Raw genomic sequence first — 17,058 nt, forward strand, 5'->3', positions numbered from 1 at the left:
AAGTTTCGTATGTTTCAAAATAGACAAGGGAGTGGTGTAGAAGACACCTGCAATTGAGGACATTGGTGGAGAGGAGAGGAAATGGAAGATACTTGTATTGGTCAGTAACAACCGCAGTGTTAAAGGTCCTCCTCTTCAGGTGTAAGTTGTACCAACTGATACAGTGTGAGGTCTAGATGTGTCTCTTAATTTATGGTGTGTTAGAGAAAACAACTTGCCTTGAGGTCTAAGCTTTGATGAGTTCAAATGCATTAATCACACATTTCTGTTCTGTATTTTCAGAAGAATGGCGTCTCAAATGGAACGCTCTACAAAAAAACATTTATTGAGCACTTTGAACAGGCACCAATGTATGTTGCTGTTCTTACATTCCTGGGTTTTGGAGTGGGAACAGTATTTGGCTACCTGCGAGATTTTATGAGAGCCTGGGGACTAGAAAAACGTAACATTGCTGCAGAAAGAGAACAACAAAAAGTATGTATGAAAAAACCACTATGTATCCACAGCTGAGTTTTCCCCTGCTTGCAAGTTATGTACAATAACCTACCGAAGGAACACGGCAGACAGGTTTCATCTTGGAGGAGGACTTTGCATAGGGGTGAGAGAAATGACATGCACTGCAGTGTAGTTAACACATGTACAGATATCTACCTATAAATATGTAAAATCAGAATTCTCACCCAGAGAGATGTTCACCTTGATCCAAGAGCATCAGAATACTCTCAGCAAAATAGAATCTCAGTGTATAGGTCCATCTGCAGAAAAAGCAAGCTCAGAAATGCCTTATTGTTAAATGCATCATCTTTCCAAATCTCTTGAATGCAAATTTTTCCTTCTCTGCAGTTTGAGCCATCGTTTGCAGTAACACCTGGCATAATGGAGGAAAAATGCGAGTAGTGTTACTGTTTTTTTCACAGATAAAATTCCCGAAATAGCTTCTTATTTTGGCTTTTCAAAGATGCGTGCACTCCTTAATGAAACATCATGGTGCAGACTTTTTATCAGCGTTCTCATGGAATGTTCTTTTCAATTCAGTTCATGGTTTAGCCATTTGTTGAGCTTTTTCGATTCCAACACGGCAGTTAAATCTTTTCGCCATCCACCATGGATTGTGTGCATTATTGGTCCAGTCTCCCACGTATGTAACTACATGTCATGTTATTTGATTGTACCCAGTGTCTAATACGGCTCTATTGATGTGCCATGTAACACTTTGTTTGAATTTCCTACCTTTCTTTAAAGTGAAATCCATAGATATAAATTAATTGTCAACCAAACTAGTTGTCTTAACTGGCTGTTTGCATGTCTGGTGTAGGCCAACAATGCCTAGATCAATTACACTGGACCAACTTTAATCTTATGTATCAGCATTTCACGGAATATGAAATTTTCATTTCACGAAAATGTTTATCCTAGTTTTGCAATCTGCTCCACACACAGCAAAATGCACCATGTGAAAATCTGAAGCGTTTGATTTCTCCAAAGTGGAAGAATCATGAGTTCTTCAATTTCCAACTTTCAAAATAATGGGGATGGGGAACTAAGCCAACTTGTTGATCATTAGAAAAAAAACAACCCAACAAAACAAGCAAAAAAACCCACCAAAAAAAAAAGCCAACACTGTGTTTCAGGGGAATTAAAGGAAGATATTTGCAGATTGGAGTTGTTTGTCTCTAGGACCATGTGGCTGTTATAGCTCTGTGTTTGCTAATGAATCGGTTCCTCCTTTTCAACGGGAATGACTTGGGTACAGAAGCACACTTTTTCCTAGCAACATAACTCTGTGCATGTTTTCAAACTAGGATTTTGTGCCACTTTATCAAGACTTTGAGAACTTTTACACCAGAAACCTCTATATGAGAATACGGGATAACTGGAACCGTCCAATTTGCAGTGTCCCGGGGCCACAGTTTGACCTCATGGAACGCGTTACAGATGATTACAACTGGACATTTAGGTGAGTCAGCTTCCACCCCGCAGCCGGCAGCTTCATAGGAACACTCCTGATACCTCTGCAAAGCACAGAAAGTTGCCCCTCATGCTTAGATCCTTGACTTGGTAGTGCTGGGTGAACAGCTGGACTCGATGATCTTAAAGGTCTCTTCCAACCAAAACAATTCTGCAATTCTATAATACACATCAGCAATTTTTTTTTCTGAAATCAGTGCCATGCTGACATCTGTCCCCTTTCTTCTGAATACTGTTTGGACATGCAGCATGGAAAGGACTGAACTGTAGCACAAATGGCTTTTATTTGGCTGTGTCAGGACAAGTAAGGCTGCTTACACTCCATTTATAACAGACCTTTAGTCAGAATATTACAATAAAATTAGTTGTATCCCTTGGTTAGGATTTAAATCGTAATTTATTCCATTGCCTAAACGTGGCTTCTGTCTTACGTGGTGAGTTTTAAGCAGTTTACAGCTGGAAGATTTCAGTGTATTGCAACTGTTACTGACTTAAATAGATGTGGAAATTCACCACGTAGACAACATGTAGGTTGACTATATTGAGAATGGATCACAGTGTTTCCCACACCATTTTCCTCATGTTTAGTTTCTCCGTGTGTGTGAACACTCATGACTTCATGGAAGCTGTTGACAATTTGCTTGAAAAAAAGACTGTCTCGAAGTTTTTCCCCATATGAAGTCCTAGATGTATTTGTTTGTTTACAGGCATATAAGCACCATTTCACCTAACATCAGTATATTGCCATCTACAGCTTGGAATCTGGAAAACATCCTGAGCAGGATCCAGTATTTAGTCTTCAAATAGAAAGGATGGAAAAACTTTTAGGAAGTTTAAGAATGACGATTGTAAATTCCCAAATGGGAATTTGACAGTGCAACAAAATTCGGTGGGAAAATTTTGGGGTTTTTTTTTCTTTTCTTTTTGTTTGGGTTTGGAGGGAAAGTCACACTGTTGTCTAATACTTGCTTTAATTACAGGTTTACAGGAAGGACTATCAAGAATGTAATCAATATGGGTTCTTATAACTACCTCGGCTTTGCAGAAACAGATGTTAATGCACTGAAAACTGTGACCATAGAGTTAGAAAAATACGGGACTGGAATCTGCAGTACCAGACAGGAAATGGGTGAGTAACCAGCTAGATGGCCACCAAAGTTTCTGTAACTGTGTGCTTTTTCTTACAGATATCTTGAAGGAATTAGATACTTAGAGAATTCTAGTCACATCAATTACTTGTTTCACTATTAAGAGTGATGTTGTGTTTTATTCATTATCACATTAGGATTTTTTTTAAAGGAAAAATGTTAATGATTTTTGGAAAAGCAAAAAAAAAGTGTCATACAGTGGCCTGAGATCTTTAATGACGGAAGTAACATGTTTATTTTTTAAAGGAAGTAAAATAAACATCGAGACTTCAAGAATTCCTCTAGGGCAAATTTAATTGCACCCCAGATTTATATCAGTTACCGCATACAGAGTGGTCTGATTAGTAAAATGAGCTTTCACATTTTCTAGGAATATACCGTAATGTTTTATGAAACATTAATGGGCACAACATAGAAATGTTTAGTGTGCCTCTAAGGAACAAGCTCAGGAAAGCTCCATCTGATTTTTTGGGTTTCTAAGTCCATTACAATTTGTCTGCTTTTTTGGTTTGTAGGCTGCATGTAGTGCTGTCTTCAACTGTATATTTTTATGCAAAACCTTGCATTCCTAGTGGTGTGATCAGCCTGCATTTCAAAGCAAACCATTTCCAGCCTTAGAAATGCAAGGGGACATTTCCCTTCAAGCTTTACCTTTTTTGGTTGCCGTCCAAAGAAAAATAAGGCTTCCCAGCATGAGAAGTCTCCTATAAAAACTTTAAAAAATCCAACAACCTCAAAAATTTTAATTTTGTCTCTCTGAAAGCAAACTGTTTTCACCCAGCAATCTTACGGAAAAAATATTGTATTTCATTTGTTTTTCTTGTTTAAAGTTTCGTTTCCAGACAAAGAAATAATGCAAACTTTGTCATCTGCTTCTTATCTTATCATCGTGGTTTGATTTGCCAGTAATAAATATGCCAGTGACATACCACTCGGAGAGGGTTTACAGAGTGACCCTACTTTCCTTTTGTAGGTGATCCATCTGGTGACTGCAATATATTTTTTAACCTGAATTGCATGCTTGAAAGTGGTCACCATTAGTAGTCATCTAAGGTATTGAAGGAACATTTTTCTGTGTCTTTTTCTCTTGGATTCTATTCTGTCTGAGAACATTTCGCGTGTTTTCAGTATGTCAAAGGATGTGCCTGGTGTTCCTTGATCTGTATCTTTTGTGGAGTTTTTTTTATATGGAAGATATGCATAACTTTGACTTATTCCCAAATAAAAAAAAAAAACCTTATGAAAATACTGATTCTGTCTTCAAATATTAAAAATCTTGTTAGTTAACTTCATCTAGACAGTTTTAAGAGCTAATACAGACAGATTTCTAGGACATTCTCTTCCTGAAAGAAGGTTATGGAAGATGGGAGTCAGTTTGTTCTCCCAAGTAACAAGCTTCAGGGGAGGTTTAAGCTGGATACTAGGAAAAATTCCTTCACAGGAATGTTTGTCAAGCATTGGCCCAGGCTGCCCAGGGCAGTGGTGGAGTTCTCATTCCTGGAGGGGTTTAAAAGACCTACAGGCGTGGTGCTGAGGGACATGGCTTAGCAGTGACCTGACAGTGCTGGACTAACAGCTGGACTTGATGATCTTAAAGGTCTCTTCCAACTGAAATGATCCTGTGATTCTATCCAAACTCCTCCTCCTTTAACTGTGCAGACTGTGGAGTGCGTATCAAATGTTTTCAAACCAGAACACTGTTGCAGGTAGTTTGCTCTCGGAATGTTAGTATGGACATTTTAACTTGGTTGTTTCTGTCTTTACAAAACTGTGTTTTATTAAGGAAACTTAGTGAAGTTAAACATGTAAAACAGTTATTCTACATTCCCAGAAAAGTAACTTGAGACTGTGTGTAAACAGAGTTCAGAAATTGACTTCACTGAGGACTGCGAAGCCTTGCTCATGATTTCTCTAAAAATAATAGTGCACATGCCACTTGAGAAGACATTCCTGTTTATGCACAAAAGCACAAGCAATGGATCAAAACAGTGGCTGGTCTTCCTAAGTTTGTCATCCATGAAAAGATTTAGAGACTTCTCGCTCCATCCTTAATTCCATTCTCTTTCTAAATTATAATAATAAATCACTTTCTCAGCATAACAGTGTCATTTAAGACACATTCCTGAGGCTTTTGTGGAGCTTTCAATCTGAAAGAAAAATATTTTCCTTTTTTTTAAGACCAAGCTTAATATTATCCCTTAGGAGCAGGATCTTGGGGTTATAAGTGGTAGTTCTGTGAAAGCACTAGCTGCTTCTTCAGTGGTCAGAAAGCAAATCAAATACTAGAAATTATTAGGAAGTAAAGAGCCAACCACAGAACCTCAGTATGCTACAGCGTAAAGCTGAGGTCTGCTGTTGTCCTGAGTACTCTGTGCACTTCTGGTCAAAACATTTACCGGAACTGGAAAGCGTTAGAGAAGGGCAACAAGGATCATCAAAGGCCTCAAACAGCTTTGGCTGAAGAACTATCATGCTAGCTGTTCTTTAGTGTCAGAAATACCCGTCACCTGGCTTCAAAAGAGCCTAAAGGGGGAAAATACAGAAATCTTCAATATTATGTGTGGCATGGAGGAGTGGTGAGGGTTGGTTGTTCATTGTCTCTTTCACTACAAGATCTACAGGGCATTGCATGACACTGGTGGAAGGTTTCCTCCTAAAGACAGGAGGCAGCTCTTCACACTGGAGGCTGGCAGACCCGAGGAACTCATTGCAAAGAAGGCTGCAGATGCTAGAACTTGACACTCCCCTGCATTCTAGGGGACACTGGCCACATACAGAGGAGATATCATTGATGGTTACTAGAAATACCAAAATTATCTGATTGAGGATGTCCTTATGTCGAAATTCGTTAGAAGCTGAGGTACTAATATTTATGTTAGTCCTGCTTGCATTTTCCTCCAGACATCGGTACAAACCACTGCTGGATGAAGGCTTAGGGCCAAAAGGGACCTTCAGTGTGGTGCGGTTCGTCTAATACTAGTTGTTCAGCGTTGTTTTATGTAATTAGTTGTTTCATATTAATTGATATTATTACTTATACGCCTGTGGCCATTGCTGCACAATCATTAATATTGGACCTGTGGACAAGCAACTCATCATACAAATTTGGCTTGAAATGGAAACATGCCCATACTCCTGTTTTTATGAAGTTGGGCAGTGTTTACAATAGAGGTAGCATATAAGGATCTAACGATGCAGTAACCTGGCTGTCCTCAGTGTTACTGAGGATACTAAGATTAAAAAGACAGACAGAAAGACACTTCAAAGGGATCAACAAGAAAGGGTTGCACGTATGCTTGGGGCACATCTTCTAAGAGCAGTAGTTTGGGTGAGAGTGTGAAAGCGGTTGTTTGCAGATGGTAGGCAGGAGGCAAAAAAACCCACTGATACCATGGTCTGCTTAGAGGTGAAAGACTCTTCAGTTCTCTGTGGCATAGAAGTAGATGGGAAGGAAGTAGTGGGATGGAAGTAGTCACTGAAAGATCTTGGCAGCAAAAAATCTAAGCATAACTAGGATCCTTCAGAAAATTTCAGAGCAGCTGGAGGTGTAGAATGAGGACCCTCTTGGTCAGAGGGACAGACTGGAAGGAACGATAGGACCACTCACCTAGAATGATAAGAACATTCTGGGCACATATAAGAGTGGCAAACTTACCGAAGCCAGAGGAAAAGATGCTGCATTAACTGAGTGGGGTGTCAAGGGAGGATACAGAGAGATCTGCAACTAAAATATCTGACAAAAATGATTGTGGGCGTTATTTAAATTAAAACAGCATTTACCAGCATCAGCCTCTCCTGCAAGTGCAGAAAAGTAATTTATTATTATTTCCTTGGCTAGTTTGTTACAGGTCAAGAAACCAATCAGGGCATGAAAAAAGCAGGAAGTTTTGTTTTTCAGGAATAGAAGTTGGGTCTGAGGCAATAATTCTTAGATGTTGAAGGATTTAAGCCACTGGAAGCCAGCCATTCAGGTATCTGGAGTATTTCACGTAAACTACCCTAAGAAATCTCTATGCTATGTTTTATTTCTGTTTTATCTATTTTAATCTTCCTTCTCAAAAGTGTTGAGTGTGAATGTCTCACCTTGAATGTGAAATCCCTTCTTCCCATGCAAGTCACTGTACTTTGATGGCTAGAGGGGGAGCTGGCTACCGCTGGAGGCAGGCTCCCAAGCCTTTTGTCTGAGCCCGACTTGCCATGTTTATAGCCAGCCTTTTCTAAGCAGCGTGACTTAAAACGATTAAGGGAGAAATATGCAAATGATTACTTAACACTGTTTACTGCTTGTTGATGACTGTTTTTTTTTCTGCTTGTTTGGTAATAAAATCGGTGATGTTATTAAAAATACAGCAGATTATCAGGTGCTGGACGCTCCTAGGTTGAGCACCAGGGTGGTGATGGGGCTGTCACAGGAGCAGCCGGTAGTTCCAACGCTCTATTTATCTAACCCACCATTGTTCCTTAGGGAGATGATGTATGTGAGTAACAGGAGCAAATGTGTCATTAGTGCTATTTAAGCAGCCAAGCAGGATTCCTCCCTTTTGAAATCCTTTTCCTGTGATTACGTCTTGGACCAAACGACAAGATGGAGCCTGCACAGAACACTTACAGGGTGATTCACTCTGGAGGGCATGGTTAGGAAACTGCCTTTTAATGCCTGGCTTGCATGCAGTTGTTGGGCTTTTTTGTTTGTTTGAGGAATTTTTATATTTGATTTCAGAAAACCTGTGCCAACATCTAAAATACAAAAGTAGTTCTATCCCCTTCACTTCTTTCTGCTTTAAGGCCTGATATTTCTAGCAGCGTTTCAAAAAGATAAAAATAGTTATTTGGCCATTCATTCGTTTATACCACTTCAAAGATTTAATTAGGGCCAGGGCTCATTTTAAACTCGGTACTGTACAAACACAGAAGTAAATGGTCTGGTTTTCAGTTAGGAGAAAGCGACAAAGAACTTAAGTTCCCATACTTTAGTTTCCAAGTAAGAGCTTGAGGAGAAATGCAGCTGCGTAAATGGGAATTAGTTCGTGTATACATATTTCATAATCTTGGCTACTTTCTGATAAGGTACATTATAAATGGGGAAACCGTTCACAAGAGGAATCTTCCTTCTTTGTCGTCTTCTACTAACGTCATTTTCCTTTTGGGGGCTACCCGTTCATAAATAACTGATACAACTTACAATGAAAGTGTTAAGTTTGTTCCTGGTATTTCACCATTGCAAAAGCATGATTTGCAAAGCATGATTTACGCTGTGGACAGGCTGTCTTCTGGCAGGTGGAACTGAAGAAGTAACTAAGGCTTGTGCGACCTGTTTAAAACCTAAACTATCTCCAGCATACACTGTTATCTCTGTACATGTAATTATTTAGATGCTTAAGACGCTGCCATCCAGGCTTTAGCACGAAGAGGCTGGACCTCAACTGTAAATTTTAGCCTTGTGTTTTTATAAAGAAAAAAAAAAGGAAGATCTAAATTAAACTGGAAGTTTTGTTAAAATTAATCTAGGCTTTTCCAATAATCGGTAAATTACACAGATACGTTATCCATGACACCCACATGATCTTTCTGCTATGAAAGCCCTATCAGCTGGTAGCAACGTTAAGAAAGCTTGAGCATTTTCCAAATGCTTCCTCAAACCCCACTTCTTTTGAGGGTCTTTTACACACATGCAGTGTTAAATGAGGCAGCTACGTAACATTTCTGTGTGCTTCTCTCTGTTGCCAATATCTCGTTCTACAAGTTTGTAGTTGGCTCTGTAGGACAGTGACACCATCTTCATCATCCACTCTTGCAGAATGACGTAAATAAATACACACTTTTTAAGTCTTCTGCTTCTTCATCCTTCTTGTAGTAACTCATCCAATCTTGCTTTTGTAAAAGGGGGTGTGTGTTTCTGTCATTTTTTTTTTCATCTCTGATAAATATCTTCCCAGAGTGAGTTTGTGACCTTAAGTTTCAAATGTGGCAGGAAAGTTTAGGTATTGCGTTCTGCTCCCCGCCCTCCTAAAGATACCTCTGACAAACTGTCATTTACATAAAGTAATGGTTCTTACTCACCTTGGTGAGACACATCTGTGATCCATAGGCTTCCCAGTTGCTGTTCATATGTGGAAGTGGCTTTTACAGGAACCTGTTCGTTTTTGTTTTTTTTTTTCCCAGTAACTTGTTGCTTTTATCAGTTCAGTCCTCCAGTTTTGGCTTAGCTTGAAATGAGCAGGTATTTTCCTGTCTTCCTCAGGTCTCAGAATTCCAAATGAAAAATTCTATTAAAGGATACTTTTGCCAGGGTTGGCAGTTTAACCAGGATGTATCATTAACACATGAAAACCTGACAGACTGTACTGAGCAGACTAACCAGTGGCATAAACCCTCTGGTCCGAGCTGAAAGTGTCAACGCTAAATAACTGTATGGATCATGGGAAGTGCACTTTCAAGCTCTATCTGTCTAGCAGACTGACAGTGACTTTCCACCCCAGAGTATGGTCAAGCCTATGACAGCCTGCCAAAGCACAGCATACTTTACGTTCCCTGTCCCCAGAGTGCAGGGACAAGTTAATGGAGGGAACTGGGTCATCAGATTTTGAAAAGGAGGTGATTTCATTTGAAAAGTGTGGGAATCTGTGGAGGTGGCTAACATTGTGAAAGTCTACTTTGATAATATCTTCAATTTTACTTTCCATAACGCTGTCACAGTTTAATACCAGCCGGCAATTAAGCACCACACAGCAGCCTGCTCATTTCCCCACCCAGTGGAATCAGGGGAGAAAAAGTAAAACTCATGGATTGAGACAAAGACAGTTTAATAGGACAGAAAAGGAAAGGAAAATAATACAATAGAAAGAGGAAAAATAGAAATAAAAATAAAAATAATAGATTATACAAAACGAGCAATGCACAATACATTTGCTCACCACCTGTTGACCCACGCCCAGCTGATTCCTGAGCCACAGTGTCCCCCAGCCAACTCCCCCAGTTTATATACTGGACGTGACATGATATGGTGTGGAATAACCCTTTAGCCTGTTGCGGTCAGCTGTGCAGGCTGTGTCCCCTCACAGCTCCTTGTGCAGCCCCAGCTTCCGCTGGCAGGGCAGCATCAGAAGCCAAGTTGTTCCTGACTTAGAGTAAATGCTAAACCAACACTGTGTTATCAACACTATTCTCATCCTAAATCCAAAACAGAGCACGGGAGCAGCTACTGGGAAGGAAATTAACCACGGCTAACACCTCTATAATCCTGAAACATGGTACACCTGCTGTGCTCTATTGCATACAACTGTTTGGTGGGGAGGAGTAACTTTCAACAGAAAGTAGTCCATTGTATCTCTTGATGCAGGTAACTTTCTCTTTTCCTCTGTGTCTCGAATCTTTCCCAGTGAGATGGCATACGTTATTTAGTTGTATCCTCATTTCTCAGGTGAAACCAAGCTGCAGTCAGCATAAAAATCAATGCAGGTAGAGTATGGGGACTTTTCTAATATCTACATATTTTCCCAAGTAACAGGTGATAGGACAAGGGGATTTAGGTTGGATATTAGTGAAAATTTCTTTACAGAAAGTTGTAAAGCATCGGCCCAGGCTGCCCAAGGAAGTGTTAGAGTCCCCATCCCTGGAGGTATTTAAAAGATGTGTAGATGTGGAGCTGAGGGACATGGCTTAGTGATGACGTGGCATTGTGGGGTGAACAGTTGGACTTGATGATCTTAAAGGTCTCTTCCAACCAAAACAATCCTGTGATTCTGTATAGGACAAGTACAGAAGGTATCTGTGTATACAGTGCATTAATAAACATGTATCTAGTATATCACTTTTTGTTCACCAGATCATGATGCTGATCTGAATCCAGCACAAGACAAGACACTTTAAGGGCCACGTTAACCTGACTTGACACTGCTAAAGTGGTATTTAACGAAGACCAGTGTAATTACTGCCTTTCCCATGTAGCTTAAGAACTAGCAGCTTGTGCCAGCGGAAGTTCTTTTGGATCACATTTGCATCTGTGGGATAGTGCTGTTTATGCTTCTTGGGGTGGTTGCTGTGACAAACTGGGGACATTAGTGGACAAGCCTCATTCCAGCAGAACATATCTGACACCTCTTTTCCTGCAGTGGAGAGAAGTGATATAGCGGGTGCAGGTTTTATGATGTCCAAGGACTGACCCGTACTGGAGAAATCTTCTGCTATGATTAAATAATTTTGTAATTTATTAAATACATTTTACTTCTACTTTAAAACCTGGGAAAATGCAAGCTGATATCCTTCATCAGCCTTGCTCGATGTATACCACAGTCATGAATCTCCCACTGACAGTGCTGATGTGTATTGTATTGCTTCTGCAACACCTCACCTACCACCTATGGTATCACCATTATAATTAAAGTGATCCAAAACTGGGGCTCATTTTGCAAATCCCTGTCATTCAGGTTTTGGTTTTGCAAACCAAACCCCCATTGATTCCAATTTGTTTTCCAGGATTTGTAGGCAACAGTACAATATCATCTGTATTCACTATTAAGATTAGTAAGTAATAAGTAGGAATAAGTGAGGAATAAGTTCAGAGTGTCTCATTCTTCAGCACCACAACATCAATAAAAAATAGGTTAATAATATGATGACCCTTTCTGGTTCATCTGATAGATGCTTGGTCAGAATAATCCATAGTGAGTCAGGCTTTTCTTGTTTACAAAACCAGAAAACATAGGATTCAACCCCAAAAAGCAATTTAACTCCACCCCAGTATTGTCAGATTTACTCCTGGAAGTGTTAGGACGGTTTTCTCATGCCTCAAAATGCCCGCCTTGCAAAACTCACACTGCTTGTTTCTTACGCTTCCACAAACCTCTTCTAATTTGATCTGTCGCCATAGCATGGTTGGCTTCAAGCTTCTATCTCAGACTTGTCCTTGTGCCAATAACCCTCAAGCAACAAAATAACACCTGCAGGGAACACTAGGGCAGCTGACCATGGTAGAACCATCGGTGTCCTGTAACCAGGATGAAGAGAAACTGGGCCCAAAACATAAAAAATATAGAACTAACTACAGACCTCCTGAGATGTATTGGACTTCCAAGTTAAGATATAGATTCTCACTTCCCCAGTGAGCAGCTCAACCCTGAAACACTATGTGGTTTTTTATTTCATGGAGCTTGGCTACTAAGCGGTGGCCATGTGCAGAGCCAGCACATATCCTTGTGTGTCTCAGGATCTACAGCTGCCAAAGTAGCCATCCCCAAAGAGCTTCGTGCAGAGTCAGCTGACATCTGCTGGAGGTTCTGCAGAGCCAAATTTTCTGCACCGTGCTGCCTAATGCATCAGAGCACAGAGCCAGAGGCAACCCAGCTCAGTGTACATCCCATGTGATACAATGAGTTCAGAGACGCTCCTGAAGCTCTACTGGAGTTGGCTCAGGTCTAGCAAAATCCAGGCAGGCTCTGTGCAAAATCACAGCACCGCTGTCCTTTACCCTCCATGTAATCCAGGTTTTCCCAAAAGCCACATGATCCTCACTCCGTAGCTCCCTGGCTGTTGAAGAGTCACCTGCCTGCATGATATCTTTCACACTCTGTTCCCAAATGAATGCCATCCTTAATTTGGATATTGAACAAGGAAAAACAGTGAAAACGCTGCCTCACTGTAACCAGACGAGTCAGTGCTGTTGCTGAAACTGTACTGCTGCCATTTTTATTTGATTTTTTCTTTAATGAGCTTTTCTCCATGGTGAAGGTAAGATCATTTTCCTGACTCATCATTCTTGTCAAGATACCCTACCTTTCTATTCTTTCATTCATCTGGCCTTTGCCCATCACAGTGAACACAGATTTTTTTGTTCCCATCAGTTGTAATTCGCTTTGCCTATATTATCATGACATCAGTTTATGCAGCGCAAGTGAGGTGAGATAGTCACCTCCCTGATTTTTTTTCTTCTGTTCTCTGCTTACAGCCTTATTCCTAGGGGAAATGCTCTGTCAGAATCCACAGGCCACTCTCTTTTCTTCCCCACAGATCATCCTGTAAGAGTTCTTCTGCCTTGGTACCTGAAATGCACAGCCAGGCAACCAAAGACTAGAGAGCTGGCAAGTTGAGATGATTCATTACTGTTCGAAGTTATTTGTTATCTCAATCCCTTCACACCAGTCTTTCGTCTGTTGCCTTTTGTATTTTGTCATCCTCCGTTGTGAGTTGGGTGGGAAAGATATTGCTTTTGCTGGGAAGTTGGAACCCCTTATTTGTTTGGAGACTCCATGCGCTAATATTAGATAATAACTAGTGATAAAGAAGGCTCTCTCGTGTTGCCTTATCATTTACATTTGACTGTTGAGAGGGAGGAAAGAGGACAGTTATCATTAATTACGGAGAGTGGCAAAGTTTTTACTTTCAAAAGCAGAAAAAGATGGAGAACACTTTTGTTTGTTTACCCGTATAAAATCGTAATTAAGGATTTTGTACGCATACGTAAGCACCCAAGAAACAATGGAAGAATTTTGTTGTCAGGAGGTTTTGCTTTCACATCCAGAGAGAACTCAAGAATATCTAAGATATTTGTCCCACGTTTCCTATAAAAAGGAGGTATTTTTGTCCTCATTGCAGGAGGAGAAAAAGGCAAAAAATTACCCTTCAGAATAAACTGTCAAAGGTTGTTGTTATGGAAGAAGGAAACTTTTTCCCAAAGCAACTGCTTTTCTGCCTTAACAGCAACAGTAGTTGCAAGTAACAGCTATAGCAGGTTTGCATCCTTGTTGGTTTGGTGGTTTTTTTGCATTATTCCACATGCACAAAACACAAATGGAAAATCTTCATTAAAACTTAATGTCATTTAGTTTAATGACACACTTCTAGCCTGTTCTTTTGTATGTTTTATGTCCTTAGAATTAACTACTTTCACAGTTTAATGAGATTCAAGATTCCCTGTGCTTATTTCTACAGGCACCCTAGACAAACATGTCGAACTAGAGAAACTTGTGGCCAAGTTCCTTGGTGTGGAAGATGCTATGGTGTTTGGCATGGGCTTTGCAACTAACTCTATGAATATTCCAGCCCTTGTTGGAAAGGTGAGTTATGTCCTTAAGGAGTACATGGAACAATCACTTATTAATTGTTTTAACAACTGTTGCAATATTCTGGGCACACAATAAGTAGAAAGGCTTAATCGAGGAACAAAGTTCTATGGAATGCATAAGTCATAAGGCTGATGACCTTGTGACCTTAAATATGCTCCTTCATCATTTTTTCTAGCTCTGGGTGCTGCTATCACATATACCTAACACCTCTTTAAGGATGAGTGATACAGTCGTTTAGCTTCTCTTAATGATATAATGATAATACTTCTCCCTAAGAAGTAAACAAGTATTGCATCCCATGTCTCAGGTGTTGGGGGACGAAGTATTTGGGATATTTGCAGAGGTATTGCCCAGCTGCCTGTGGGGAAAGCTGATAGGATATTTTTTGCAACACTTCAGAAACGAGAAAGCTCTTCAGAAAAGAGAAAGCACAGCCCTGCAAAGCAAGCAGGCAGCAAATGCAGGTCTGAAGTTGTGACCGTATGACAAAAGTTAGATTCTTATTTGATGATGAAGGGATTTCATCCCCAATTTGGGGTACCTAACATTAGGGCATGAAAATCCATCATCCTGTCAATCACAAGTCCTGATGTAACAAACAGATACAGCGTGCTGTTAGCTGGGCAAGTGGGTAGCAGCTCTTTAGCTCAATCAAAGTGCAAAACAGTATTTCCCTCTTGGTGGAAATGGAATGAACTCACTGTGTGGTGTATGATAGAGATTTCTACCGAAGCACAGGTGTAGACGTGAAGTAATTCCTTCACTCAGTATTGAAGACGAATCTAGCTTTTGCAGGAGATTTCTAAAATGTGTATACAAGGCCTGGGCATGGAGAATTGCTTCAGCTGCCCAGAACGTGAACCTCATTCTGCAAAGCTGCTGGTGAAGTTGTCCAGTAGTTTAAAAGGGAACAGATACAGAGAATTAATAAAGGTGAATTTCTGAAATTGCAGGCATATGTAACAGCAATATGATACTTGGCCCCTGCTTACCTAGAAAATACTTTTCCCTCACTCAGCTGGCCTCATGTGGAGACTCAGGCCTCTGTCAGAGGCGGGATAGTTAGACATGTGGTACAAATAAAGTTATTATTATATGTATTACACAGAATATAACTGTAACAATTTAGTGTATATTAATATGAGATGGTACTATAATATATTAAATATGTTACAGTTATTATGTAATTGCCCTATGTTGGGCAGATCTATTCTTCAATTTTCCTTTATAATTAAGCCTACATTTTCTTGTCAAGATGCCTATACTCCTACTGTTAGCTCTGCATGCCAGTCTTTAGGAAGATTTGTGTGAGTATCTCTCAACCTAGGCATAATCAGTGTTTCCAAAATAAATATTTCCTTAATGTTGTATTGCCCTTGGGTTATGAAACCACAACACAAGATGTATAATAGTAAGCAGAGCTAAATTAGGGTTCCAGCTTGAATTTCTACTGTGAATCCAGGCTCCTGTTAATATAATATACAAAGTTATTTCTCCTGCATTTCTATTTTAGTTTCTAAAAAGAAAATCAGGTTTCAGCTGCATTAATTAATGAAGAATATACCACAGGTGAACTGTATATGCATTCACCAGAGAAAGACACTGCCTGGTGCCCAGGCTCCACTTACATCCAAATGGAGGTGGAGTTTATCAAGCAGCATTCTGTCCTGATCTCATTTCTGCAGCCCAAAGTGCTGATGTCAGTCCAGCCTCAATATACTCATCTTACATCACTGTCATGCAGTCTTTATAGACGGGACGGTGACCACATCTTCCTCGCAACACAAAATATACTGTAAACAGGTGATAGAGAAAGCAACATCATTTGATTTTACTATAAGGCAGTCAGACGCTACTTTCCAGTCACAGGAAATCTTTGTCCCTTTTACACCACCAGGAATTCCTAAGAATCTGTCCCCACAGTTTCTGCCTGCCTTTGCAACGCATCCTGGCACCTTCAGAGGAGTGCAGAAAATCTACTTCATGTTTAATACTTCTAGCTTAATTGGTGCGATCTATAGTATAGACACAGGTGTATGCTGACACACGCATGCCAACAGCCTCCCGATTCACGCAGGTGCTTATTGTGCTCCTTCTCCACAGGGCTGCCTCATTTTAAGTGATGAGTTGAACCACACTTCTCTCGTTCTTGGTGCGAGGCTTTCGGGTGCTACTATTAGAATCTTCAAGCATAATAGTGAGTATTGAAGTTGGAAATATTTAGAGACAGAGTTGTTCACACCTCGAAGGCAAGACTGTTTCCTTTCAATGCTTGCTTTGTTGTCAGTTCCCAGATAATGCTTTTGTCTAGGATTAACTGTTTGATGTTATGAGTGATTTCTGAATTAGCAGTGTAATCCTTAATTGCTGTTGCACATGATCTCAGTTATCACGTTGGACCTTAATTTCAAAATAGAATCTAAATCTTGTTGCTGTCTTTTAGACACGCTGAATGACTGAGTGCTGTCGTAAAGGTTTTATTGTCACTATAGCCAAAATAGTACAAACATGCTTACAAAAGCATACTCCATATTTCTTGCCTCTTTTTAGCAGGTTCAGTGCAACCAGTGACATTAACGTGACATTACTTCAAAATGGTTACCCTGAATTCCCAGGGGACTATACCAAGGATGTAGATGGTTATATCAGAGCTTCATCCCAAATATTCTTTGAAGTATAATTTTAGTCTAGAAATCACAAATTTTGCAACCATACAATAACCTTCTAAAACGCTCATGCTTTCTAACTTTTATTTAATTAATGCTGCTGTGGCCACTGTCAGAGACATTGTGACTGGCTTTGATGACAAGACCTTGTTCTTTTCCCTTATTCCCCATTACAATTCCCTCTTCCATCCTCATTGCTGCTACCGCACCAGGCAG

General features: G+C 40.1%; 1 protein-coding gene across 1 annotated transcript in view; it reads left to right on the forward strand.

The window, feature by feature from the left end:
• Positions 1 to 288: 288 nt before the first annotated feature.
• The window catches only part of SPTLC3 (serine palmitoyltransferase, long chain base subunit 3), a gene marked incomplete at its 3' end in the record, with an annotated part of 34,652 nt that continues 17,882 nt past the window's right edge, over positions 289 to 17,058 (forward strand). Inside the window, exons 1-5 of the mRNA XM_010141925.1 lie at positions 289 to 474; positions 1,803 to 1,957; positions 2,949 to 3,097; positions 14,043 to 14,167; positions 16,280 to 16,373. Of these exons, the coding sequence (XP_010140227.1) occupies positions 349 to 474; positions 1,803 to 1,957; positions 2,949 to 3,097; positions 14,043 to 14,167; positions 16,280 to 16,373 (649 nt within the window). The remainder of the gene's footprint in view (positions 475 to 1,802; positions 1,958 to 2,948; positions 3,098 to 14,042; positions 14,168 to 16,279; positions 16,374 to 17,058) is intronic.

This window comes from Buceros rhinoceros, unplaced genomic scaffold, assembly GCF_000710305.1.
Source record: "Buceros rhinoceros silvestris isolate BGI_N320 unplaced genomic scaffold, ASM71030v1 scaffold9928, whole genome shotgun sequence".
Lineage (NCBI taxonomy): Eukaryota > Metazoa > Chordata > Aves > Bucerotiformes > Bucerotidae > Buceros > Buceros rhinoceros.